Source organism: Monomorium pharaonis, chromosome 7 (genome assembly GCF_013373865.1).
Source record: "Monomorium pharaonis isolate MP-MQ-018 chromosome 7, ASM1337386v2, whole genome shotgun sequence".
Taxonomy (NCBI): Eukaryota; Metazoa; Arthropoda; class Insecta; order Hymenoptera; family Formicidae; genus Monomorium; species Monomorium pharaonis.
This window is the reverse complement of record NC_050473.1, coordinates 15,796,676-15,823,927: the sequence shown is the minus strand read 5'-3', so window position 1 is coordinate 15,823,927 and position 27,252 is coordinate 15,796,676. Positions and strand designations below refer to the sequence as shown.

At 44.7% G+C, this 27,252-nt stretch overlaps 2 protein-coding genes across 3 annotated transcripts in view; both read right to left on the bottom strand.

Moving 5' to 3' along the window:
* Window positions 1-26,049, bottom strand: part of LOC105834122 (homeobox protein prospero) — a 53,119-nt gene extending 27,070 nt beyond the window's left edge. Inside the window, exons 1-3 of one of the 2 annotated variants that reach the window (XM_012676369.3) lie at window positions 23,181-26,049; window positions 22,137-22,607; window positions 19,788-19,942 (exon numbers count right to left, since the gene is read on the bottom strand). In XM_012676369.3, coding sequence (XP_012531823.1) covers window positions 19,788-19,942; window positions 22,137-22,607; window positions 23,181-25,769 — 3,215 coding nt within the window. In that variant the 5' untranslated portion in view covers window positions 25,770-26,049. The remainder of the gene's footprint in view (window positions 1-19,787; window positions 19,943-22,136; window positions 22,608-23,180) is intronic. The other variant, XM_012676366.3, reaches the window with a different exon arrangement.
* Window positions 26,050-26,503: 454 nt separating this feature from the next.
* The window catches only part of LOC118646539, an 81,661-nt gene continuing 80,912 nt past the window's right edge, over window positions 26,504-27,252 (bottom strand). The window contains exon 5 of the mRNA XM_036289634.1: window positions 26,504-26,685. Coding sequence (XP_036145527.1) covers window positions 26,506-26,685 — 180 coding nt within the window. The 3' untranslated portion in view covers window positions 26,504-26,505. The remainder of the gene's footprint in view (window positions 26,686-27,252) is intronic.

The following is a 27,252-nucleotide window of genomic DNA, read 5'->3' as shown; positions in this document are numbered from 1 at the left end:
GAGGTGTCAATTAATAATAAATCTTTCTACGTCATCGCGGTTGATTCTTGTCTCGTCTAGTTTCCCCGCAACAGACGGCGACAATGCTAATGCGTCATCGATAATTAATTAAAGATCGATGCTAACAGTAGTCTGACGTAAGCGGAAGGAGATGAAAAAAGAAGGGGACGGCGCACATGGAGAGCCCTATGCGAAGCTCTTCTCGACGTTAAGCGGACAGACGCAAAGAGACGATGAAAAAGCTATTGCGTCGGCCAACACTAAGACACCGATGCTCTCGCAATTCTAGCCAGTGACGTATAATCAACGCGAAATCACACAATCCCCTTCCGTTTGGCGTGTGCCAGGAAAAATCGGCCGTTGCCGAGTTTACCTTTACGTTCATTAATTAATGCGGAAAAACAAACGTGACTCGTTAATTGATGTATAATTGATATAGGAACGGCGATCCGAGTTTTCGAACGAGAGAGCAAACGTGGAGGGTAGCCCTCCTTGCAAATGACGCGCGTGTGGAAGGAGAAGAAAAATATGAAAAATATGAACGCACTGTGCGCGCCGAGGGAAATTATTAATATCAAGTTCAGATCGTATTTTTTTTCGCGCAGAGTTGTATTTGCCATCGTTTTGAATATTCCGAAATAATATAATTTTTATAAGTTTTCGAAACGCTTTTGTTGAATTCAGAATTTGTAATTGCATTATGCTTTTCTGTGTGTGCGTGTAATATCTTTTAATGAACTTTCCATTCATTATAAATGCGTGTAGAAATGTATACAGCCTAAAAGATGCGATTTGCGTTTATGCTTACTCGGACTCCTCTTTGCTTCCGAGTAAAAACTCATCCCTAGCGTATTAGCGTATTAGCATCAGTCAAGTATTTTCAGTAGAATCGGCAGCGTAGGATGGTTGGATCTCTCGGGGAATGCAAAAGTAGAACGATTCACCGAAGGAGCGTGATTTGTACGAGTCATTATCGCTGAATACTCGACAACGTAAAGCAACTGCTCGCTTAGCATTAAGAGCAATTTTTAATATTGCTTCCACCTGGCGGATTGAAACTTTATTTGCCGTGAAAACGAAAAATGAACAATGGGATGATTTTAGCGGCCAGCCTAAGGCAATAGACAATTTTTTAACGAATGTCGAGCGGTTTGATAAGTTTCTGTACTTTCTCATTAAATTCTGACTGGCTCGTTTTAGCTCATAAGATAGACATCTATTTTTATCCATCATACTTGGAGATTGGGAAAGGTCAGGAACCTTTCTCTCTCGTCGAAGAAAACAACGCGTTCTTCCGCAACGCTCACCCTATTCACAGAACCGCTGAAAGAAAGGAACGGCGGTAGACGAGAGGGCAGATGGGAAGAGGAGGAGGCCTCTCTTCGTTCGATTATATTCCGAATTAGTTTTACTGCCAATTAAGATAATTTCGCGTGCTCTTATCAGCAGTCAGTCGGAGAAAGTTACGTACGCGAGAAGAATCGAAAGAGGATTTCCTTCATCATCCCTTCGCGCACCTCTTCATCTCCTCGAACCATCACCAACACTACCCATCAGCGAGCCGCCCCCGACTTTACCCTATTCATGTGTTATACTCGCGCCTATAATCCTTACTCAACCACCCATCGACCGCATTCAAGCTCGTCGGATCGCCGAGTATAGGCGGAATGTGGCGGAGGCAGTGGTAGACTGCGTTGCTTACGTACCTACGTTAACGTCTACGTACATCCTGGCTCACACGCGATGCTTATGTACGTGCGACACACGTATCTACGAAGTGCCTAATTAAAACAGACACCCGTGGAGACGTAGAGAGAGAGCGAGAGCGAGAGAGAGAGAGAGAGAGCGAGGACGAGAGACGAGAGACTGGCCGCATAATGAAATGCGCGAGGGCGCGAGGCAGACGGTGTTAGTTCCGTAGTCTGTTTGACAAAAAGCCCGAGTGCTAGAATTGCCACTCTTCGACCACCAAGTGCGGAGGATAAGAGCAATGGTGGTGAACGAGAGAAAAACCGTGGCGAGAGGGAAAGAGAAAGACAGGGAGGCGAATGTCGCGGATGACGGCGGAGGGCAAACAAGCGAATGAGTGAGGGTGAGCTGCGGAATCATTCATTATACGAATATATAATTGTGTAATTAGGATAATAATAAGCTCTCTTCAGGATTTCCTTGCGCTCCATTGCAACGGGGCGAAAAAGAAGAAGAGAAAAACGTAGAGAATATCGATAAGGAGGATGTGAATTGCTCTCTAAGGGTTAATTATTAGTACTTAATTATGATGCGCTTCGTAATTTCAACCAAAAAGAAATGAGAAGCATGTCTATGCAACGTTCTAAATTCTTCGAAACAAATGTTTCTATTTGATCTTTTATTCTCTCTCTCTCTCTCTCTCTCTCTCTCTCTCTCTCTCTCTCTCTCTCTCCCTCTCTCTCTCTCTCTCTGTTTTTCTCTTATCTCCTTGTTTTACTTTCTTATTTGTTGAGGTAATTTCAATTGAGTTGTATTTACACACAATATTCAATTTTCTTATTCGTATTTATATTCGGAAATTTTTAAAGACATTTTGTCTGAGATGTATAATATTTAATTGGATGAGTTTATTTTACTCTTATGCGTTTTAAATGTATTTTATCTTAAACGTGAGAGAGAGAGAAAGGAAGACGGATATGAAAGTGTCGCGTATTGAAGCAGTTAATAGTAATGGCGTTTGTTGACACAATGCCTTCTTCGTGATCTTCATCGTCAGTAGCTTTTTCAACGCGCCGCTTTTATGATACGTTGCTCGTTGCATGTGCGAAAGCACCAATTAAAAGGGGAACTCTCAGCTTGGAAGTTTGTTTTTTATAACCACGTCATTCCGTAGTCATTTAGTTTATTCGCGATAAACAGTGCATACAAAGGTCGACATATTGACGAGACGAAATTAAATTGGAAACAATCGATAATTCTTATGATATTTTATAAACCATCGTGATACGTAAAACTTTCATTTTTTTTCAGACAAAAAGAACTAAACTGGATTAAACTGAAGTGCACTATATCCATCGTAAATGAAAAGTTTTGCCAAAAAATATAACACAATCTTGATTTTTTAATTTAACTTTTGAAAGTTAGTAGAAAAGGACGGAAACAAAAGAGACATATTTTACTTTAAGCGAGAGCGAAATTTGCATTGCGACTTTAAGAAATAGGGCGGGCAAGATCGCGGCGAGAAGTCGTACGCCTTCTGCCGGGGGTTTGCAATATACAGCGGCGCGCGTCTTCTCGCCTTACCAATCTCCCTCTTTTCGATCTCTATTCAAGGAACGTGCTTCTTAAGCCACCGAACCAGCCAGGCCAAGCCCCCTTTAACGGTTATACCAAGTCGGTAGACCTCCGACAATAGTGACTGAGCCCTCGAAGACGCGACTTGACGCTTTAACGTTTGAATCCCTAACCATCACGGTTTTCTTGGCGAAACTTTCCCACGGCGAAACGTTCCCCCTTTCAGACGCTCGGAGAAACTTACGAGTCTATTGGCAAAAATCCGCAAAGGAAGAACCCTAAGGGAGATTCTTTTCTTCATACAATTCTTAACGTGACAACTCATGATTTATATGATCTGTAAAGTTCTCGGTAGAAAAAGAGAGAGAGAGAGACAGAGTTGCATTAAATATTATTAATAAACGTGTTAAATTCACGCATCGCGTTCATATATGCGATCATTTTGCGCGTGTAACTGGCGTTGTCAGCTGATAAAGTAATCGTCGGTCGTAACCGCATCGCCGGCTGCGAGCGGCGGAAGAAGCCGTTAAAGAATTCGAGAGGAACTACCGTCGTCTACCAGCGCTCACGCTCTACTTTATCGCCGCGCGACACGAGACAGGAGGTCACACGAAGCGTGAAAGTGCGTGTAACGAGAGAGCATTAAGCGTCCGCGCGTTAGAACTCGCGCGCGAGCGCGTCCATGCGCGGGTGGCCGCGCGTGGTAGATGCGTGTCGCGTCTTCTCGCTCGTGCGTCGATGAGCGCGGCGCGGATGGATGAGCGACTACGTGCGTTTGCCCGCTAGGGCGTGAGCGTCCATTCAGAGGGCGCGTTCAAAAAGGTGTCGCGCAGGGTCTTGATGTTGCGCCGCGCGCATGCACCCTTCTTAATTACACTTTAATGCTGTCTGTGCTCCAACCCCGCGCGCCGCGCCCGCTCCGGCCTCGACTCTAAAGACCTCAACGACACCCCGGTGGGCGATGGGAGGAAAACCGCGGAAAATCATGCGACTAAAACTCAAGTCGACAAGTAATTACCGCTTACACGCGCGGTTCCTCGACGAACGCGCGGTGCGGAGGACCGCGTCAAGTACATCGATCGCTGTGCCGAGGAGCGGCCGAAGCGGTGCGCAACATTGTTTTCCAAATAACGATAATATGTTTAACGGTTATCAGATAATCAGTAAAATTGCCGCGTAAAGTTACCCCTGCGAAGGTAAATCATTTTGATTCAATCCTGCGATCTTTACTGCACGTATAATATAATGCATTTAGATTTTCGTGTTGATTCCATATATTCTCTGCAGGGAATTAGCAAATAAACATTTTCGACGCTTTCGAGCATTTTTGTTATTTTCATCGGTGAGTTTAATGTTACTCCGCAATCGCGCGCGACAAAAGTGGCGCCACAACTTGGGGAAGATCTCTCTCCCCAGTCTCCCCGGCGGACACGCGTGTCCACGTCCCGCACCACGTGCGTCGTCGCCCCGTCGACTAAGCCGCCTTTTTTTCACGAGCAAGTTTCCTAAGCCTGCGAGACAATCGGCCGGCGATCGCACGGCAGATGTGCCCCCGACAATGAGCTTCTGGGCCCTCGCCTTTCATAAAAGAGGGAACTCGAAGAACGGTGGCACGGGTAGGAGGGGGGGGGGGCGAAGGGGTCAGACGGGAACGAGCACGGGGGGGTTCTACGACTGCGAGGTATACGACGGTATCGAAGGTTCCGCGTGCCGCACGCGCCGATCTTACAATGCACACTTCTCGTGTGCCCCTTGCTTTTCGACTGCCCGGCCCCTTTTCGTCTCTTCTCCCCTTGCATCTGGCTTGCCTTAGACTCGTTCCCTATTTCATCCCCGTCGCAACTTCTGTCTTTCTCCTTCCCAGCTGGTCCGCGTTCTTTCCCCTTACTCTCAGGAGGGGTGCAAAGCATCGGCAGACAGATAGACGGATAATTTTGTCAGCTATACGCGTGCACTTCTGGACGTAAATCCGTCGCGCGTATAGGGTATAAAATTCATTATGCAAAGACCGCGAATAATAAGGCTCACAGACTGTCACAGGGTATAGTTTCGCGCAGATGAGACGAATATTAGATTTCACGAATAGGTAATAAAAGATCGAGAGCTGATAAAAATCTGGAAGATAAGCTTACGTACTTCATCTTTGGTCTCAATAACAAAAACGGAAAGTTTAAAATAAATTGCTGACGAATCATAACGTACATGCGTTTAACTTGCACGAAATGCCGCGCAACTCCTCTCAACGAAGAAGATTCTACACAGCGGAAAAATAAGGGGAACGTAACCACATTTCTTGCACTTATGGCAACGAGCGAACCCCTTGGCGCGGGGTTTAGGCCGGCCGCCCCCTTCAAAGTGGAAGAGAAACAAAGAAGACGAGAAAGAGTAGGAGCTATACGGGGTAGCTTTGCAGGGGTGTACCGTCCGAGCTGAGGTAGGGATGGTTTTTCAAAGCTACGAGGAGTAAGAGAGAGACGAGCTCCTAGGGTCGCGGCGCACAGGCCGAAGCGGACGAGGACGAGGGACGCGGAGGAGAGCGGCAGCTTGGACGAGGGGGCGGGGGCAGCTGCTTTGAGCGGTTTCACTCTTCAATGGTCCCGGACTATCCCTCCTTCTGCTGCCGTGCCGCACCCCTGTCCCCTTCTTCGCCTCGTCCGTTCATCGCCCGCGATTCGCGTCCTCGTCGCACTTCGGCATCGGCCAAGCATTTTTTTATTCGATCGATTCTCCCTGCCGGCGGCCGTGCCAGCGCTGCACTACCCATTTGCTGCACTATGCATGTGCATCCTCGCGTGCATAAGGTGCGAAGGCTGGACTGGACTCGACTCGACTGGACTAGACTATTTGGGTACACGACAGCCCAAAGAGGCTGAGCTCTAACGTGCCGTGGTCTAACATGTTTCAATGTAATAGGAAGCAACGTTGGACACTTCGTGACCAAGCTTGTGTTAAAATTTATCTCGGCTGCTCGCCTGGATGCCCTAGGAGACTCTAGATTCTCGCCGAACTCGATAAATAAAAAAATAACTTTGTAGGAAATCATTGTGCAGAGATACGTTTATTTGCAAATTAATTCAATTTTCAATAATTCATTGACAATTAATAACAATATTTATTTACATATGAAATATCGTTTATCGATGCGTAATAATTTGAAAAATAAGTGCAGCAGCATAAAAGAGACGCGTGCGCGAGGGGTCCAAGATCGTACGTCAACGATGACTTCTCCAATGTTCTAGCCTTAAATTTTGCACATCTGTCCCGAAGCTTCGATTCCTGCTGGGATGACAATGAGGCAGTTAAGTCCTCACCGCATCGGCTGAGTACACACGGCACACGAACAGCGAGACGCGAGAAGGGGGACGCGAGTAAGGACCGCGAGAGAAAGCGGAAAAGGGATGCAAAGTTAGGACGGACCCCTTGTACGTACGCGAGCATACACATACACAGTGTACGGGAGTACACCCACGGAACGGAGGTAACACACGGCAGACACATACGGGACGTCGAGCGTAGGAGAAGGGTTGCCTAGGTTAGGGACTCGGAAAACATCCTTTGTCGAATACCCTACCGGGACCGCTCAACCGCCCAGCAACTCGTTCAATCCGCTGAGAAAAAATCAATAATTCTTTGTTGCCAAGTTTATCTCCTGTCATACCATGCTAAACTACATTACGAGTGCAACGCGACTTCGGGAAGGGCGCGAACGAGAGGGCGAAAGAATTTGTTTCGGAGAAATAAAATATTGATTGTCACTTTGATGAAGCGCGAAAAAAATTGAAAGAAAAGGGCACAATTAATTAATACTATTAGTGCAATATCGTTTTGCATTGCAGTAAAGCGACGTTGCACTTTACGATATCGTTTCGGTCACTCGACGATTGCACGAAATGTTACTCTATGGATTTCTGAACGTATTTTCGTATATTAACGATGACTATTAAATGGTACGGTTGATGACGAGCGCCCTTTATGCCCGACATTCGTCATCGTAGTGTCGGAAAACCGTTCACCCCTTTACCAGAAAATCACGAGTCTGGTCGTACTTAAGCGCTATTTATATCTGCATGCGTGGACTTTATAAACTCGGGGAAAACAAAGGGAAAAAAGAACGTCGCCGATGCGGCGAACAAATTAGCGCTCGCATATGACCTACGGGAAAGGGGATCGATACTTCTTATTTGTTGCCGACACGTTGGAAATGGTTACAGAGGGGTTGCAGGATGGACGAAGGAACGTTTCCACCGTGCGAAATGGGACTGATACTTCTAGCGTTTATCTCGAAAAAAAAAAAATCTCGTAAAAATGTTCGTCCCTTTAGAATCACGGCGATGTATTCCGCGAGACCATCGCGTGCTTCGATCTACGGAGGACCGTTACGAACTTGATGGCTGGTTAACAGTGACGGTAGAACGGGAGAGAGGAGAATTAGGTAAGGCAGAGGGTAAGAGCTGGAGTACGACGAAGAGAGAGACGCGACGCTTTTAGGGGTGAGACTCATGGCAGTAGGGCAGTAGGTTAGCTAGGGGCGATAGTCACCCTCCCAGCATCTCTAGTGTGTATAGTACGTTGGGTAACAGTAAATAGGATTTGCTAGACAACTGTCGGCCGCCGCGGGGAGAGGCTACTGTAAATATTCCGTAGGATTACGTTTATGGCTCTTAAACGATCCCGGTCCGTCGAGTTCAGGTAAACGTAAGCGCGATCCCTTCAAACAATACAAAAAGGGCGCGCGTGTGCCGGTTACGAAAGCATGCGTGAAATCACTTATCAACCTTATATACGCGTGTTATCGGCATCGTATTGTATTAATGCAAGAAAAAAGAAAAAAAAAATGAAAATGATCGTCCGTATGAATTGCCTTCGCGTTTCGATTATACGACGCGCGCGGATCCGTGTCACCCGCGAAGTTTTCACGCCGTACCTTCATCCATCTCGGTCGTTTCCCCCGCGGAAAGATACCGATAAATGTGTACACACCGTGCGCGTATACATCGATAATCGAAAGTGGCCTACGTTTTTTTTTTCCTCGTTCCAATCGGGGTCGCCGATTCTCCTTTAGCGACGCCGTATTTCGACGGCCTATTTGCCGCCCGTATGCGTCGCGCCACTAAGATAGTCGGTGCTTGCTTACATCGTACGCCCGCATGCTTCTAATGCACTCAGAAGGTGACTTGGGTATATGGGCGATTTGCATACGATGCCAATAAGAGTACCGTTCGTTCGCCTGCGTCGAGCAGCGTTTGCGCGACGCATTGTTCTCTCTGATGGTAGCACGAATTCTCCGAAACCGCGTGTCCGCGACCCGTATCGATCTTCCACCGACTCGAATACGTATCACTTAGGATTCAAGACGTACGTCACCGACATTACGCTTTCGGCTCTCTGTAAGAGGCTCGGAGGCTTTTTCAGGTGACGATAAATGAAATGATCGCGACGCGAATGAATCGGATAAATAAATGACTATTATCGATAGCTCCGCGAAAGACTGATCTTTCGGGTTTTTCCTGTCCTTTTTTTTTTGCGCGCGCGTCCGATGTTATCGTGTTCTCTCGTGCGTGTACCCTCTCTCGATTTAGAAAGTACTCGATCGTCGCCGACTGCTAGATAGAAACGAGAGAGTGGTGCCGGGAACCGACAATATCAAGGGAAGAGTAATATCCAGGGCCGAATACTGTTTGATCTGGCTCGGCGCCACCGTGTAAAGGACAGATGCAATTTGCCTGATATCGTTTTACTGACAAAAATATCGAATGACGTGGCGCCGGGAACCGGTGACACCGACCCTTTCTCCCGTCTTCGAGATCGCGACGGATATTATCGGTCGATCCAACGAAATTTTTTGAATCTCCTCTTTTTACGCAAGACTTTTCCATTAATTCCGCGATTCTTTTCTTTTCTTTTTGCGAATCGGCCGTAAGCGCGTTTCAACAACGTTTCCGCGTCTTGCATTGTTTCCTCCGTTGATTTTTTGCATACGATATACATATTTTTAAATGTATACAAATAGATTATTGTTCTATATCGATTCTTTATACAGATTTATACTAATTCATGTAGTAAATAATTTATAATACGATAAAATACTTGAAAAATGAGTTTATTTTTTTGTGTCTGTATTTGCACAAGCCGAACAAAGATTACGCTACAAACAAAAGAGAGAAAAACACAAATACCAATTTTTACAGTGTAATCGTTTTATAGAATTATCGTCAGCATATCGCTCAACACGTAAATCGCTTTTTACATAAAATCGACACCCTCCGAGCTTTCGTTTCATTCGTCCGCCCACATGACGCGTTCTTCTTTCGCGCATTTCCGATCGAACCGGCCGGCAATTAATTTTTCGAACGTTCGCAAGCGGACGATAAAAAAAAAATGGCGAAGGGGGAAATACATTTGGCGCAGTCTGCAACGAGGCGCCGTGGTCCCGGATGAGATTCAAAAAGAGACGGAGACGGTGAACCGTGGCGGGAACAGGAGAGGAGTATATTATAGAGAAGGAGCGAGGAGATGAGGGTTGAAGGACGCCCGATGAAGCGTCGGAGGCAGAGGAAGGACGAAAGCGCGTGAAAGAGGAGAAAGCACGGGGGTGGGAGGGGATGGTGAACGGCGGCATCGATGGAAGGGAACGAGCCGTGGACGTGGAGGAGGCGAGCTCAGTGAGGGGCTCGGTGAGGGGTAGGGATTTCAAACGAAATCAATTCGGAGTCGCTGTCCAGTCGAACGTTACCCTCGCGGCTGGCGGGGTAAATGTTGGCCGAAACAGTAATTTTACGCCCGGTCCCCGGTGATCGCGGACCCGCCGCGCTGCGCTACGAAACGTCACGGCCGATATCGGGCTACCATCCGACAAAATTCATGCGTATTTCATAACCACCGTGTACGATTGCGAAGCCCGCATCTCTCGATCAGTTGGATATTTTATGAAGTCGTCTTCCCATCGGTCGATGATAAAATCACGGCGAGAGCAGTTGTTTACGCTTCTATCCCTGGACGCTCTTTCGAAATTAGACTATGTCGGGCTGCGATTAAACGCTCGGTTAATTGCATGCGCATCCGTATTTTGCAATTTGAACGACATTAGCATTATTATGCAGCATAATTTTAAAGAAATCGCATGACGAGTAACTGTATTTAATTTGATTAGCTCGGACTGTAATAATAGAAATGTAAATGTTTGTTGATACACGCCGCGTTGGAGATCGCGGCGAACGTGAGTCTACTAGAGTAGAAACGATCTAAGATTTTTTCCTCGCAACTAGTTACATTTAAGTACCGTTTTAGAGATATCGAATAAGCGCTGCATCCGGGGTTGGAATATAGAAGAATGGATACATATATATAGTCGAAGCGCAGAGAGGGATCGAGGAAGGAAAAGAGGAGGGGGTAGGGGAAGAGCACTAATGCGAGGGCATAACGAAGTCGGCGGTAATCCATGCACGGACAATTTCATTTCTGCCGTCGTATAACCCTCTTTCTTCCGTTCCCTCGCGTCCTGCGCGCTTCTCTCTCTCTTTCTCTCCCATTCTCTCTTTTTTTTCTCTCTCTCTCTCTCGCTCGCACGCTCACTCACTCTGCGGCTCGAGTCTGCGCGGTAACTTTTTTGATAAACTGTTTTCCGCGTTTTTCGCCGGTGGATGTAAATTAAATCCTTCATGGAGGCTGGCACAGGCTCGCCTCTCTTGACTGCCCCCAGGATCCCGACCGTATATCCCCGCGCTCCTCGTCCCGTCGCGCCAGCCGTCCGTTTAGTACTTCCGATATCCCGCCGCAACCCCTTCGCCTACGAGAGCCGTCACAGGCGGATACAAAGCCGATTAGAGCGAAACGCTGGGAACATTATCATATCGCATTTTTCGCGGAGATTCGTGCGACGCGCGCGCGTGCGCCCGCTGTCGCGCGTGTCTAGGATCTCACGCGCGGGTGTATGCAGCGCTGTGTGCAGCCGCGTACACACGCCCACGCACGAGATCTTCCGAATCGCAGGGATGAAAAACGGTGGCGGCCGTCTGGATGACTGGCGTGGGGTCGACGCTGACTGAGAGGGGCAGGCGGGAGGGACACGGTGCAGCAAATGGGTGGCATTGGCGATGGACGTGACGTAATGGATTACCGGTTGCAGTTTCCTGGGTAACTCATTTTTTAATCTTTACCCACGATGATTTTTTTCGGCCGGTCATCGCGACTGCTAAAATTGCACGAGCGATGAAATTCAGATCTCAACGGAATTCATTTCGCGCGATTGGCATTGTCGGCGTACATTATTAAGACTTCTCGTTCGAATGGCAATTATAATAAAGAAATACATTGATCGATTTATTTGCGTGATCGCTTGCTGTATTTCTGTATTTGGAACTTCTGCCTAATATATCCCAAGTAGCGCGCTCAAATGAGACTGTCGAAAGGAAAGCAGGCATCGTGCCAAGTAGTTCCTTCTGATATTACCGAACTGTAGTTCCGATATTTCTTAGAGGCACTGAAACTATATATACCACTCGAGAGATATTTCTCGGTGCAATTTAGCACGAAGAATTCCATTCTACAAACAGCGGGAATAAAAGTCTGTGAAAATGTATACAGAAGTTTGTCAGTGTTGCAAGCATACGAAATAATTACCGTTTTCTACGTTAATGATTGAGGAATCTGTGATGTCGAACGTGTTAAGAAAAGCTTGAAAATGCGTATTCGAAAACACGCATGTTTAATATATTCTAAATCTATTCTTAGTATGGAAATATTACACATATTACACATTTACAACATGATAATATTAATTATTATATAATAATCCTAATATTTTTCTCTCTAATGTGTCCTTATTTATATCTCCCTGTTGCTGTTACTTACGATTTCAGTAAGACTGCAGTTTGCATCTCGTCGAGAACATGAAAATAGAAGCTCAGACATTTTAATTCGCGAGATTTTGAGAACACATTTATATTCGCGCGAGGTTCAACGAACTCTTTTAATTGTCCGGCAACACAACCGGAAAAGAGATTCGCTATGGAGAAATCTTTGGCAGAGAGTGTACACACCGTACTCATGCTGCAAGTAGCAGCTCATAGCGGCGGATTAGCCTTGCAGTAGCGATGCTTACATCCCCTATAAAGCCTCCGTTGCCATCACCCTCCCCCTCCCGCCGCTCTCAGCTCCTGCTCCTTTTTCCCTCCCCGCGTGTCACCTCAATCTCCCTGCAGCCTCCCGCGAAACCTCCGCCAGCCTACCCCCGCCCCCATCGTTGTTCCTCCCGCGATAGCCCTGCGGCCACAGTATTGTCTGCCGCTCAGCCAATACTGCTCGTGTTTCTCGTACTTGCGTTCATTATCAAAAAATTCGAGAAGAACCGACACCGGTTGCCTGTTGCAACGCCAGCAGAAACCCCTTATGTTACGATACTGACATTTCACGAGGGTGGGCCCCGTAAGCTCGTTCCTCCGCGTTCATCCGTACTGATCAGGGCTTTTATTCTTCCTGATCATCCATGTGTTAAATTACATGTGAATGTTTGATACGAAAAAATTCAGTTAATTATTATCACTATTAGCTTGCATTTATCGGAACGAAGAAATGAGCGTAAATGCAATGCTTTGTGATTCTACGAAGGATTTGCAAATGTTAATGCCGATGTATTAATCGCTACGTTTTGATCAAATACTCGAAATCGTTAACAATTCATCTGTGAATAAAGCATGAATATCTGTAAGGTTGAATCGCGAGAATGGTCGGTGATGGAAGTTGGCTCGGTTGGCGACGCTTGGCGGCTTTGAAAAGTTGTTGATGAATCTGTAGTTCAAGAAGCGGTCCAACGTTACTCGGGATTTCACGGTATGCACGTGCCGCCCCGGAAAGTTAGCTCGTCGGTGATTCGATATTCCTCTAAAAGAGAAAGGAGGCTGAAGAGAGAAGCCGCTCTGAGAAAAGAGCGACGGAAAAAGAGACTAAAAACTGCAACCAAGACAGAGACCTCCGTTGAGTAGATGCGAACGGAGTGTAGAGACGGAAGAGGGTGTTAAGAGATGGAGGAGGTAGCTAAAGGGTGATGGAGTTGGAAGGGTTGGAGAGTAGAAGCGAGATGGGTAGAGAGCGGGAGAGAAAGAAGTAGCTGTGTTGGCGAGGCAGTCGTGGTGCATGGCTAAGAGAGAACCAAGCGTACCTAATTAGTGCCAAGAACGTAATTAAGTAATTTTTAATTAAGTGACTACCGTTTACACGCACAACCACCACATATGGGGCAGCTTGCTCGGTACAAGGTATTTTATCTACTTCTACAGTGGCAAATCAAATTATAATTCTTCGGAAAATTGATATTTTCTTGTAAGGTTTTTCAAAATTATGAATCTGATTTAAAAATTAATTAACATCAAAATAATGATAATAATAAAGTACAGCACAATGCAATAATTTCAAAAAATATTTCAACGAGTCTTATATAAAAAATTTTTAATACCTCAACACTATCAATTAATGTGTTAAGATTAAATTATTGAGTGACGATTATTTTAAAAAAATAATAAAAAGTTATATAATTTGATTATATATATATATAAACAATCTCCGTAACTTGCCAAAGGTTAAACAAATTTGACATGCATGCGCATCATCGTGACTGCAGCGTTGCAAACGGCAATAATTGCAACGGAACTTTTTGAATAATTATGTCTCATATTTATATTATTTTTACATGTTAGAATAATAAATACAGAATTTACGATTTAACAATGTATAATTTTCTTCGATATATAGTTTTCAGCGTGCAAAATTCATTGATACGCTGACAAAAGCTTATCTTTCAAATATGACTTGGTACTGTCGTATATTGATTTTTTATTTTCATGCTGTTTATACATAATTTATAAAGAAGCATGTTTTATTTAGAAATAAATTTTGTCAATAACTTCTATAGGTATGTCAAAAGAAAACGGAAATGATAATATTTCGCTAAAATATTTTGAGACTAAACGTCCAATAAAATGACATATCTAAAAACATGGTTTAACTACGTGCAATTTTAATACGCAAATTTTTGTAGGGACGAGATTGCGATATCTTTCACGATTTAAATAAGAATGAGATGCATAAGAACGAAAGGAATTAAAACCCTAATTTTACCATTTTACCTTTACTACTAATTGTACATAATAATACGTTGGTATTGTGAATAATTACGCGTAAAGAATCAGAGACGGGTAAAAATAAGTAGAACAAGGGGCTATTATTCCATGTAACGTGAAAGCTTTAACTTTAACCAAGAAATTACAGTGAATTTTCAGTTATTTCCAGACACATTTTCTTATTGTATTCTATTTACCTTATGCACGTGAGAGTGGATTTGTATACTTGACTTTACTCATACAAGCAATCTAGTTGCAGGGAAAGAAGCATAAACATGTTCTTTGTATATTTCTCGCGGATATTTCTTTGTAAGGTTCCGAGATGCAACATTTACTCTCCTTCCTCAGCACTTCTTTTTCTTCGAGGGTCTGGCTGCAGTGCTCTCGACAAGACTGCTGCCCGAAAGTCAAAGACCAAAGTTTCTGTTCATTAACGGAGTAGGAACGGCTAAGATACAACTCGCTGTCTCTTTCCCCTTTCTCTAAATCACCCTCCTCGACCGCCTTCTTCATTTCGATGCGTTCCTTCTGATCCTACCACCTTGCGGCAACTTTTGTCTCAAAGGATTTTTTACTTGCTCATTTCTCTCGGAATCTCTCTCTTGTTTCCTCCATGATTCATTCTTGCTCGATTAGCTCTTTCCTTTCTTTTTCGAACGATTGCGCGAAACGAATATTACCGGAATTATTTAGCTGTGTGTACAAAATTTTGATTTTTAAACAAATGTAGGTATTATCTTTGACTTAATGTATGTTTAAACGTACAAGATAGAAAAATATAATCAAATTTTTAGAACGGAAAACTTTTGTTTATTAATTCATCCTAGTTATATTGAAAAGAAAGATAATTTCCTGTATGTGAGCGTTATTTCAATAACTACATAGAATGTATATATTCTTGAACTTCAGCATCATCTCCTCGTTCTGTCAATTGTAATTATTCTAATTGCTGATCATGCATGCCGCGTATAAGTAGGTAGTACCAGAAATTCCAACTGCGATGGCCTCTCGATAATAACATGTCTCTAGGTGAGAAGATCATGCTCGATATAAGCAAGGTGCGTTTTACTTGGAAGCGTGGGAGAGGTGCGTGTCGAGGCAGCCGGTAGTTACTAAGAACGCGCGGACAGAAACCGCACGAAGGAGGAAAGCGAGCGCTAACGACCGGTCACGTGTCCGACGAGCGAGATAAGGGTTGAAAAAGGAAATTTGTGTTTAGAAAATTACCGCGTCATTACCCCGACCACCACCGCCGGACGCTCAGCGACACGGTAATGTCCGCCCACGAAACGATTGTCGACTGATAAGAATGAGTCGAAGAAGAAATTAGAAAGAGAGAACGCGTGGATCCGGCCACCCCCCCCCTCCCCTTCTTTCCCACCGGGAGAATTATCGAATATTTCGCGGCGATAAGCAACTCCCCTCGAGAGCGTGACTGGGTAAATTCATCGTGGACTTCATTATTCGGCAACTCAAGAGCTTTCGATTCTTCATTTATATCATATACTTTCTCCCGCTCGCGCCGTCTCCTTCGTCCTTTTCCTCGCTATTATGTTATTCTGCTCGTCCATTAGCTCGCGTTTTCTCATCAACTGCCACTCGGAAGCTTCTTTATCGAGGATCTCGCTGTTCTCCGCTTCGTAGTTTTCTCGAAGATGTTATTTATATAGGTAACCAGATTAAATTCCGTTTATAAATTTCTTTTAATCCACTTGTCAAAGACATTGTAATGAAAAATAAGTAATCAACTTTTTTAAGCAATCAGTAGCAAAGAGAAAGTTTTATATTTGTATTACGAAGGTAGAGAATTCCCATATAAGTATCAAGCGGGAAATCGTCCCGATTCTCGTACTCGTTCTGAGGTGATCCAGGTTTTTCGTGCAAAGTAGATTCACCGGTATGGCCGTGTCGTGTGCGCGTCCGCTGTCCATTATACGACATAAAATTTCTTCCGTTCCCGCAGATAGGATCTGCTACCTCAGTCGCGTGTCCTACCGTGGGATCTGATAACGAACGAACCCGAGTCCACCCGCACATCTCTCTTTCTCATATTCTCTCTCTCTCTCTCTCTCTCTCTTTTTCACATTCGCGGAGGGATGGGGGTGAAGCGACCGATCGGTCGACAGACAGACGGACGGATGGACAGACGGGGAGAGATGCGAGGTGATAGAGACGGGTACGCGCGCGCACACACAACACGCGGCGAACGTGAACACGCGCACACATTGTACCCTGGATCGTAGACGACCCCAATCATCCCCCACGGCGTGCTTCATCGAACGAAGGCTGTCAATATCGTCGGTATAAGCAGGTCCGATGATGTACGCGCGACGTCAACGAGTCTCCGTAAGATATCGGACGTGCTTTCGATTCGACGCGAGCGTGAGCGTGAGAAAATAGGGTGCGAACGATCGCTTTGTGCACGGCCGCCGTCTCTCGTTGCCGCTCTTTTTCTATCACTCTACTCCTCCCTCTATTCTTCTTCGCCTCTCTCTCTCTCTCTCTCTCTCTCTCTGTGTCTCACACTCTCTTTCTTTTTATCCGTCTCCTCTCCGATTTTCTCCGTCATCTGCCGCCGCGCGAGGGATGTACAATGATAAATGACGTCATCGAGGAAAATACTATGATTACGGAAATTGTATTATATGTGTTTGTCATTAATATATGGCTCTTATTTATAAAAATTATGTTTGCTAGTATATTATGCCAGGTATTTTCATTTTCTGTTAAGTATGCCTCTTGTATTTTTAGTTAAATACCAGGACGGCGATATAACAACTAATTTCGTTGCCTCCTTTTTATAAAAACTTCTACTGCTAACAGCCGTACGCCTGAGGATTATCCATAAATATTGTAACTAGGGGAGAACTACATATATTTGTGTTACATTATCGGCACGCGGGGGAAAAAAATAGAATTTTTGCGCTCTTTTTTTCCTTTGTTGCGGTGTACGCGTCCTCCCCTTGATATCAATGAATCGATAGTTGGAGATTGATCAGTCATTAAGAACGCGCTTAGGCTTCTGGTCGACGATCTGTATATTTTATACGAGACGACGATGTAATAATCGACGCGTAGCAGGTGGCAGCGACGATGGTCTCGGCCCATTCTCGTGACAAAAGTACAACGATGATCTAGGGTGGGAAAAGGAGTGGAGGGCCGGCCGCGCACGTAGGAGCGTAGAATAATGTAGCGAGGCATTTCCGCATAGGAAGCCGTGCATTAGGCTATCAGATCGTGCACGCGCGACAACGGCTGGTAGAGGAAAAGGAGGAAAAAGTTGTGGGGCAAACCTTTACGTGATTAGCTGCGAAAAGAAAGAATTCCATCCAGAGACTGTCAAAATAAAGAACAGATGTCTTTAAAATTTTATTTGATTAACTTTCTTCAAGAAAATCTTTAAACATATAAAAGTTTCATGCCATTTCGATTTTTTAAAAGCGAGTAATAACAAAATTATAAATAACTGTCCTGAATTGTTAAAAAAAAAAAACTTATTAGAAGAATAATAAATTCAAATCCTGTTTTATATGGAGAAAAAGAGGAAAGAAATATTACTTTTATAAATTATTATACACTGATGTATCTCGTGTAAGAAAAATAAATGCAAACTTTTGATTATATCATGGTATACCGTGACTAACATGTTCTACATTTAGAAAGCACACGTTCACGGTTATAATATCGATGCGCGAATCACATAGCAGTACGGGGTACCACGCGGAACGTTTGACTCTTTGGATTTTAGATTTGATTTTTGAATTAATAAAGGTTTTTTAATTAATGAGAAATTATTTGTATGTCTTCGGTTTACTTAAAAAATTTATTATCTGTAAGAAATTCCAGAAGTGCAAGACAAAATAAATCTCATTAAGGAAGATATGAGAGAGAACGGAATGGCGTGGACATGGAATGGCGAGGAGGCGAAAAAACCCTCGGGCTAAATGTGGCGAAATATGTTGAAGTGGTAATTAGCTTTGTGCGTACCGTGAAATACGAGCGTGCAATTTTGTCGAACGTTTGGAAGTTTCGCAAACAGACCACGTGCTTGCTCTTTTATCTGCGATTTCACTCTTTTTGGATAGGCCCAATGAATAAAGTTACACAGAACAATAGACTGATAATTAACAGTGATGTTCGCATCACTGTTAATAGACAGGATCCTTTTATTTATTTATTTTATTTTATTTTTTTGGTTTTTCGCGATTTCACGTGTATGACATCTCGTTCCGCTCGATTATCTTCGTACAATTATACGATTCGTTAACTCGAAATCGTAACGACGTTATGTACAGCAAAAGATGCTCCTTTCCGCTTTATTGACGAGTCGACTGACGGTATACAATATTGTAATTAACTCGACTACTCAGAACGAATAAGCGCCTGTGCTCGTTAGCGTTTTATTTATTGTCGCGTATGCATTTCTAATTTAGAATATATATCTCAAGCATGTGTCGTCCCTACGTCGCTAATTGTGAGAGCAGTGTCACCGCGCACGACGCCACCGCGCGAAGGACTTACGATTTTCACGAGAGTGGACATCCCGCGATAAGAAAGCGGTAATAATGTAACGACGAGGGCACGCGCGCGATCCACCTTCGACCGCCTTGTATCTTGGATCTGTACTGTACTCAGCCTAATTATAATCAGGCTAATGCCTGCCGGACAGTATGCGTCGGTACCTACCGGCCTCCTACGCTTCTATACCTGGCGCTATGTAGGCAGCGTTACTTATCCCCAGCTGCTCTACGAGAGAGGGTAATTAAGATTCGGACACACCCATCGTGACTCTCGTCTCTTGGGCTCTGACCGCTTCTGCAAAGGGAGTGGTCGATCCCTCGAAAACCTCGTTCTCGTTTGCATACACGAAACGCGCCTCTGTTATCAGAAACGTCTTCCACGATTCCATTCTTTCGTGGGAGTACCGCACGAGATGTCGAAAATGTCCGAAATTACGTAGGGGAGTGGCGACACGGCTGTCCGCCGTATCCTTGAGATTTTCTACTAGACCGTTTCCCAATCGTTCTCGTGGATTTAGTTATCCATTCTACAGTAATTCTACAGTAATTCTTCACCGAAAATAAATCCTCAATTAAAGCAAGATTGAAAATTCACGAATCAATTGCACATATAAAGATTTAAATTTAGACGGATAAAATTTTAGATTTAAAAGAATTGTTCCCTATCAATGCGCTTTAACACGTTCATTTATTCAAACATTAAACAGTATATATAATAAAAACACCTCTCTCGTATATGAATGTATTTTGATAAGGTATCTTGGTTTTTCGTACGATACTCTGATGGAGAGAACGGTAAAATATTGCGCAAGAAACAAGCCGCTCGCGTAGAACAACGTAGAAAGACTATTCCTGCTAATAATAAATAAAAAAATGATACATTACTCACCGGAAGTTGGAGAACCACTTGACCAGCTGCGCTGTATTGTTTTTATTAAACTTGATGTCGGGGAAGTACATCTTAAGGACGGCCGAGGATGGGTACCTGACCCAGAAGAACATCAGCTTCGCCTTCCTCAGATGCATCGGCGTCAGCGTCGACGAGTTCACCGTGGTTAAGGAAATACTCATTTTGCAATGCATACATATATAAATAGATATAAACATACAGAAATATTGTATGTGGGCGAAGAAAAAGTTCCTCGGTATAAAAAAACGGGAGCTAAAAAATTGAGCTTAAAAAAAAGTAACAGTGAAGAGAAGCGTTAATTTATTTCTCAGATGACCAAGTATCTCAAACATAATCGTGTTTTCTTTCGCATCGAGTCGGATCAGAAATCGTACAAATTGCGAGTATCGCGATAGAAGGGTTCTTACCGCGAAGTTAATCTACGATTGGTCGTATCCTCAGCAGAAGCCTTACCGACTCCTTATTGGTAATAGGATCTCTACATGCGGTTTCATCGCAATCTTATTCAATTAATTCGCATACGTTGCCACGGCAAAGTTCGAAACTTGATTTACTCAAACGTGTGCGCTTATACTCGATACTATAAATGTGAAATATCAGCGCATAATCTCGCGTTGATCTCGAGCTAAAAAAATTCGAGATAAATTCTTTCGAGAAAAAAAAAGAAAAGAAGCAAAGAGACAGGGCGTAGGCAACAAAATAAATTTGGATGCATCAAATGCCATCGTGAACCGCGATGAGACCAGGATGGTGCGTCCGGAGGAGCGCGGAACAGCAGATCATATCACGGCAATGCACAACGCGCGCTCGACCTACCCCAAGAGAGAGGAGGGAGTGAAAAAAATGCGCCATTGATTTTACATCAAAGGCCGACTAAAAAGGCGGCAAAGAACGGCAACGCTACCCGATCGAGCGACCCGGTCCAACACGGCCGATGCAGTTCCGACATTGCACCGGCGCTCACACGAACCCGCGCGACACTCGCCTTTTTTCCCTTGCTGCACCGAGGCGAGCTCCCGATTCGCAAGCTATCGGATCTCTGCACGCTCTTTCGGTAACTCAGAAGCAAGCCGCGGCGGGGTGGATAATCGAGCTGGTGAACCGTTCGCTTTCGTCGATCGTTTTCTGACGCTCATAAGAATGCAACTTATAACCAGATGCAATTGTAGCTATTTTAATCATTCCCAAAAAGATCAAGAACACTTTTTAACACTAAAAGTACCAAGTGGTTATTAGTAATCGTTTTTATTTTTTAGATTAATGTCCTATGTAAAAGATAACATTCTAAAACTCAGAGTTTTTAATTATTTTTTGTAATCTGATGAAATATTTGATTTCTCATTACATTCTTTATTTTCATAATAATTTAATTGCTTGATTTTTTTGTGAGTAAAAAAATGTTGGTACTTTAAATGTTATATAAAATATCTTTCACCATAATTATTATATTAAATTGATTGTTATTTATTTCAAAATTGCGTGATAAATTACTAAAAAATAGGAAAAAAATATGCCAAATAATGCAAACTTGTTTTAATAAATTCCATTAAATTTCTGTACTAAGAAGTAATTGATATAAACATAATCTGTTTTGCGCACGTCGGAAGATGAAATGAATTATTTGGAGACAAAATTTGATGTTTAGAAATTTAACTTTACGAGGGCTTGTCTCATCGAGATCAACGAAAGTAGCTTATCTAGGATAAGCCGAGGAGACGCTCGAAATGTAAAGTTCGCGAAATGCTCAGGTTGAAATTGCGAAATTGCGGGACAGATTATTGGCTTGCGAAGTTGGGTGAGACTGCAGGCCGAGGGTGGGCCGAGGTAGGCAAAGAACTTTTGGCTCGGTGCGTTGTTGCCGGACAAACTCTACTCGTAGGTGCAGCCAACATTAGCCTAACTCCGTGGCAAACTAATCTAACATTCGTCCGAGGTTCCTCGCTCCAGCCGCCTTCGAAGCAAGCGAGCGAACGAGCCATTTTACTCGGCTTTTTCTCTCTGTCAAAAAACTCATCGCTACATCCTAAACTTTTCGAGTTTTGCTTCTCTTCTGCCTCAAAAAAAAAATCCCTGAGTATCTTAATCGTTTACTCTAGTATTTCTAAATTCTTTTTAACACCTGAATTAATCTTTAGATAACACAATGTTTCTCATTTTATTAATTAATTCTTTATTATATAAAATTCATCAATTTTTCGTTTTAATGTGTGTGATAAAATACATTATTAAAATTCTTTTAAATGTTATCTGAAGAAAATTTCATAAAATTACAGAGCAATTTATTACCAATTTTGCTCGTTTCGGCTTATAAGTATTAGTAAAGGATATTGTAGGCTGAATTCCGTCGTAGCTGATGTCGCCGGAATTACAATCGCTAGCTCGGTCATTGCTGTCCATCCTAAGGTGACCGTAGTCCGGACTGCCGTGCTGAGCTGCCGCCAGCAAGGCTGGATGCAACATAGCCGGCGGATGGGGCAGTGGAGGGGAATCCCTGAGTTCTACACCTCCACCCGGAGGACTCGCGGGTAAATGATGTGGCCCCGGAGGTGGTACTTGACCAGGATGACTCGCATGAGGATTGAAAAACGGCGAATAGGGCGAGAACACTTGACTCTCGTGGAGGCTTGGATTTGGTATCGCTACGCTGGTTGGCAGGGACACCGGCAGCATCGGTGGTGGCGCATGATAGGGTCTCGGCGGTGGAGGAGGCGGGGGACTATCACTACCTCCTTGAGATCCGTTTCCCTCTTGCGCTAGGATTCTGGACACCGTTCTGGGAGTAATTCTCGTATCCGTCACCTGCAAAGGGTACTAATTAGTATTTTTTTTTAGTCAGACTTTTTTATCAATTTCCCATAATATAATATAATTTTATTTATAACTAACTTATGAAAGTATATTAAATAAAAATATTTATAAAAATTGAGAGACTTTATAATATATTTGTTGTGATTTTATTGATTTTAATTTACATAGCATTATTCGAAAATTATTAACGATTTAAAGTTAAAATTTTTTTCTGATATACATATTAAAAATTAATATAATTTAATTTTATATATGACTAAATTATAAAAGCGTATTAAATAATAACAATGATAAAAATTGAGAGATTATAATACTTTTGCTGTGATTTCATTATGATAGCATTATTCATGATAGCATTATGAATAGCAAATTATTTCGAAAATTATGAATAGCAAAGTTAAAATCTTTTCTGGTATTCATGTAAAAAATTGTACAATTATGTATATATTTATTTTCAAAACATAGCAATTTATATTAATATATATGGTATATCAATATTATTACTAATATAAATATAAGTAATTTATATTAATTTATATAAATGTATTAAGCTGCAATGCTTACCTTATGACGTTTTTTCTTTGGCGTCATGACCAGTGACAGGGCCTCATTTTGTTCCGAGTCCCTGTTTTCTCTCTCGTCACCTCTCATATTGCAGTATTGGTCGCGTTGTTGGTGCTCCCTTTGTTGTTGCTCGCGTTGTTGCTGATGTTGCTGTTGATGTTGCTGTTGCTGCTGCGCTTGCATGGAGGCCATGGCGTATATCGTCGGCGGTTTTGGGGTCTGAAACATTCCAACGCTCGGCCTTGCGTGCGAGGGCAGCTGATTCATCTGGTTAAGATTGTTTTCCGTGGGGCCAGCATGAGGGCCATGGGGCACACCACCTATGGACCCGATTTGCGAAAACCCCGTGGGTTGTGGAGGAGGGGGCCCACCGTTGAGGGGCCCCCGTGGCCCGTTTGGGCCACCGGGTGGTTGCGGAGCTCCTCTGTCGACTACCTTTGTCCTTGGCGATTTTCTTTCGAGCATTTGGCTCGCCAAAAGGAGGTCCTTATTGAGCTGCTCGGCAGCAGCCTGCGCTGCCTCGGTTTGCTTACCGAGAAACCTCCTCTGTTGCACGAACCTTGCTACTATGCTGTCAATCAGATTGGTTAAAGAAGAAGTTATTTCCGTCTTCAAAATATCCGCCAGGCCTTCTAAATCGGCTCCGGTGATATGAGGGCCGGACGAGCTAGCTGCTGCGGCAGCACCCCTGAAGACGTTTAACCTTTCTTGGAAGTCTTTATGTTGAATTGGCGTACTGGCTGGTTGCATTTGCGGCGTCTGCGGCGTCGAGGGTCCAGTGTTGTTCTGGCTTTGTTGCTGAGGTTGGCTTGGTGGCGGTGACGAACTCTGTCGTTGATGTTGTTGCTGCTGCTGCTGTTGTTGCTGCTGCTGCTGTTGCTGCTGTTGTTGCTGCTGTTGCTGCTGCCGTGCAGCCGCTTCTTGATGTTGTTTCATTCTCTCGAGAGCAGCATGCTGTTGTTCAAAGTAGAGTTTATGTCCCATGTGATACATAGCGGCAGCCGCTGCGTGGGGGTGATCAGGTGGGAGGGCCGGGAGGCCGTTATACGGCGGTGGATGAGGTCGTGGCGGTCTTGGCGGTGGTTGCGGTTGAGGCTGAGGACTGGGTGGCGCGTCGCCGCTCTCACTTGTATCTGGCTCCATTCTACTGGAGAGTTCTATGTATTTTTGTTGCATTTCTGCCAATTGCTCATGCAACATTTTTAGTTGTATCTTCAAGTTATCTTTTTCCTCCCGTTTCTGCCTGATCGTCATCGGGTCTTCCTCCTCTTCACTCTCGTCTTCGTCGTCCATTAGAGTATCATTGACGCTATGCTGGAGAACGTGATGCACTGTCTGTTGCTGAGGTTGATAGAGCTTGCGCTTCTTGCAACCGTTTACCGTTGCCGGCTGAAGCGCCGGACTACTGCGCATCGTGCTGACGATGTTCTCCACGCGAGCGCGTTTAATCTCCGTTGTTGGAGAATTCGTTTCGGTCTTTGGCACGATCGGACAAGGAGAGTGACTCGGACTACGTTTTATGTTGATCGATTCTTGTATCTCTTCTTTAACGGAGACCGAGCCCGATCTTGGTGCCGATGGGCTAGGAGGTAGGCTCTGCTCGCAATCCGACCCGTCTAAGTTCGCCCCTGGTTCCATGCCGGCCTCGGCAAAGGCCTCCTCCATCGCGCGTGCCGCGGAGGCAGCATCCTCAGCGCTGTCCTCAGCATCGCCCGGCATCACGGTATCACGGTCACTATGATTCGCGCTATTCACGACGTTATTACCATCACCACTCTCCTCCCCGCCACTCTGCACTGTTCCACTGCGCGCACTATCACTATTTTGTTGATGCTGTTGGGGACTCTGCTGATGCTGTGATTTAAGTAATTCCGCGGTAGTATTATTATTATTGTTACTGTGTATACTGTTGTTATTGTTCGGCTGCTCCTGCACGCCGAGAGCGGAGAGTTTGCGGCCCTGCAGAAGCATGTCGCGTAACATGTGCTGCGTGAGATCGGCCGTGGCGGGATCATCACAATTAACCACGGCGCCTGGCTGCAAATTCGAGGCGGGATCCATGCCGGCACCGGTCATCCCGTGGCCGCCCTCTGGCGGTGATCCGCCAGCGTCACTCGCCTGTTTGACTTGTCTTCCTAATAACTCGTTCAGCATCTTGGCGGGGCCGAAGCCCGGAGCCCCGAAGAAGCCAAAGGCCGCGTGGGCGGAATGCTGCTGGGTTGTAGGACCCGTCGTAGCTGTACCTAAATGACTTTGACTGCCAGTCGCTCCAGCCTGTTGCTGGAGCTGTTGTTGTTGTTGCGATTGTGACTGGTGGTGTTGTTGCGATTGTTGCTGCTGCTGCTGTTGCGATTGTTGCTGTGGATGCGTCGGTGGCCCGGTGCCACTGAAGATCGAGCCGTATAGACCACCACCGAGGAAAGATGGCCGGGAGCTAAAGTTCGGTATACTCGAGTAACTGTTGCGCGGCTCGCCGGCGTCCACGCGCTGTCTGGTGCGCTTCTGCTTCTTCAGGAGTTGCTGTTGCTTGCTTTCCGTGGCTGCTCCGTAGAGGGCGAAACACTCGGTCTCCTCCTCCGATGACATCATCGGCCGTCTGGTTGGTCGGCCCCCCGAAGGCCTCCGCGTCCCCTCCCCGCCAGGGCTTCTTGTCACCCTCCCCTTCTCGCACGAATAGCCCCTCGTGGCTCAGTGCGCTGCCTCGGCTTCTGCACTGTGTAGTCTCTCCGGTACCCCCCTACTACAGCTGCCTTTTCTCCGCAGCGTTCCTTCTAGCTATAATGCTCCCCACCTTGTTCGCCACCGACCACCACCGCCTCTCCACTTTCTTTGCGTTCGTCGTCTCCTTCTCGATCTTCTTCTCCTCCTCTTCCTTTTCCGTCTTCTTCGCCGCCACCGCCTCCTCCTCCTCCTCCTCCTCCTCCTCTTCCTCCTCCTCCTCCTCCTCCTCCTCCTCCTCTTCCTCCGCCGCCGCCGCCGACGACGACGACGCCGGCACCCTTCTCTTTCCCGACGAACTCCTGCTTCCTCCTCTTCTCCTTCTCCTTCTCTCGCGCTTCCTCTTCTTCTTCTTCCGTCGTTCCTCGCTTTTTCTGTGCTTTCTCTTCACTATTCCTCGCCCCGCACCTTCCGCCGTAGAGCTGACGCCAACGGCTGAGGCTGCTGCTCGGTGACTTGATGTCGGCCGTTCGCCCTCGTCGCGGAATGACGGGTCTTCTTCGGAAGGTTCGATTCGTAATCGGGTCTGTATCCGCTGCTGTCGTACTTCTTACTTCTGCTACCGTAATTGTTGCGACCGGGACCGCCGCTGTTACTATCGATGCGTTTACCCCCGGTGATCGTTGCGATGTTGTTGCCGTTGATGATAACCAAAAGAGAAGCCGGTATTCTCGCGGCCGGAATCCTCGTGCTCCCGCCTGGGAGCTGCATCCTTCGAGCTCGCCAAAGGGCTAAGTGCCCCTCGCTCCCTCGTCTCGATTTTCGTAGCCGCAATTCTCCGATACGTCTGTAATAAAAAGAAGACGGTTTCTCTTACCGATTTGTACCAACTAAACGAATATCGCTTGTCTATACATATATATATAGTAAGAGAATCGATTCAAGAGAACGATAATAGCACATACTAGAGTATTTTAAGCTTTGTATATAGACCGTTGCATTAAAAGAAATGTTTCCGTAGATAGGAAGTACTCGACAGTGTGTGTACACTTGTCATTTCCTTTTATTATTAGCTTATCTTATTTTAACTACAAATCGAATACATAGCAAGAATAATGTTGAATGTAAATTATTATAGATGCATCATTAATCCTCGTAACTATAATGTATTTCTTTTGCAAAACTCTTTTTAATCTTTCAAGATAGAACCGTGTGCATTTTTATTTAATTCTCTTTTTGCAAATATTTTGTTTTAATATTTTATTGTATTGCCTGCTATTCAGACACGCACATATATTTCATGATAAATATTTGAAAGCAGCATTTACGTAGAAAATCTCTCTTACTTTCAAGATACGGACATTCGATTGAGAAAAATACATTAATTCTATGCTGGATGACGTCACGATACGAT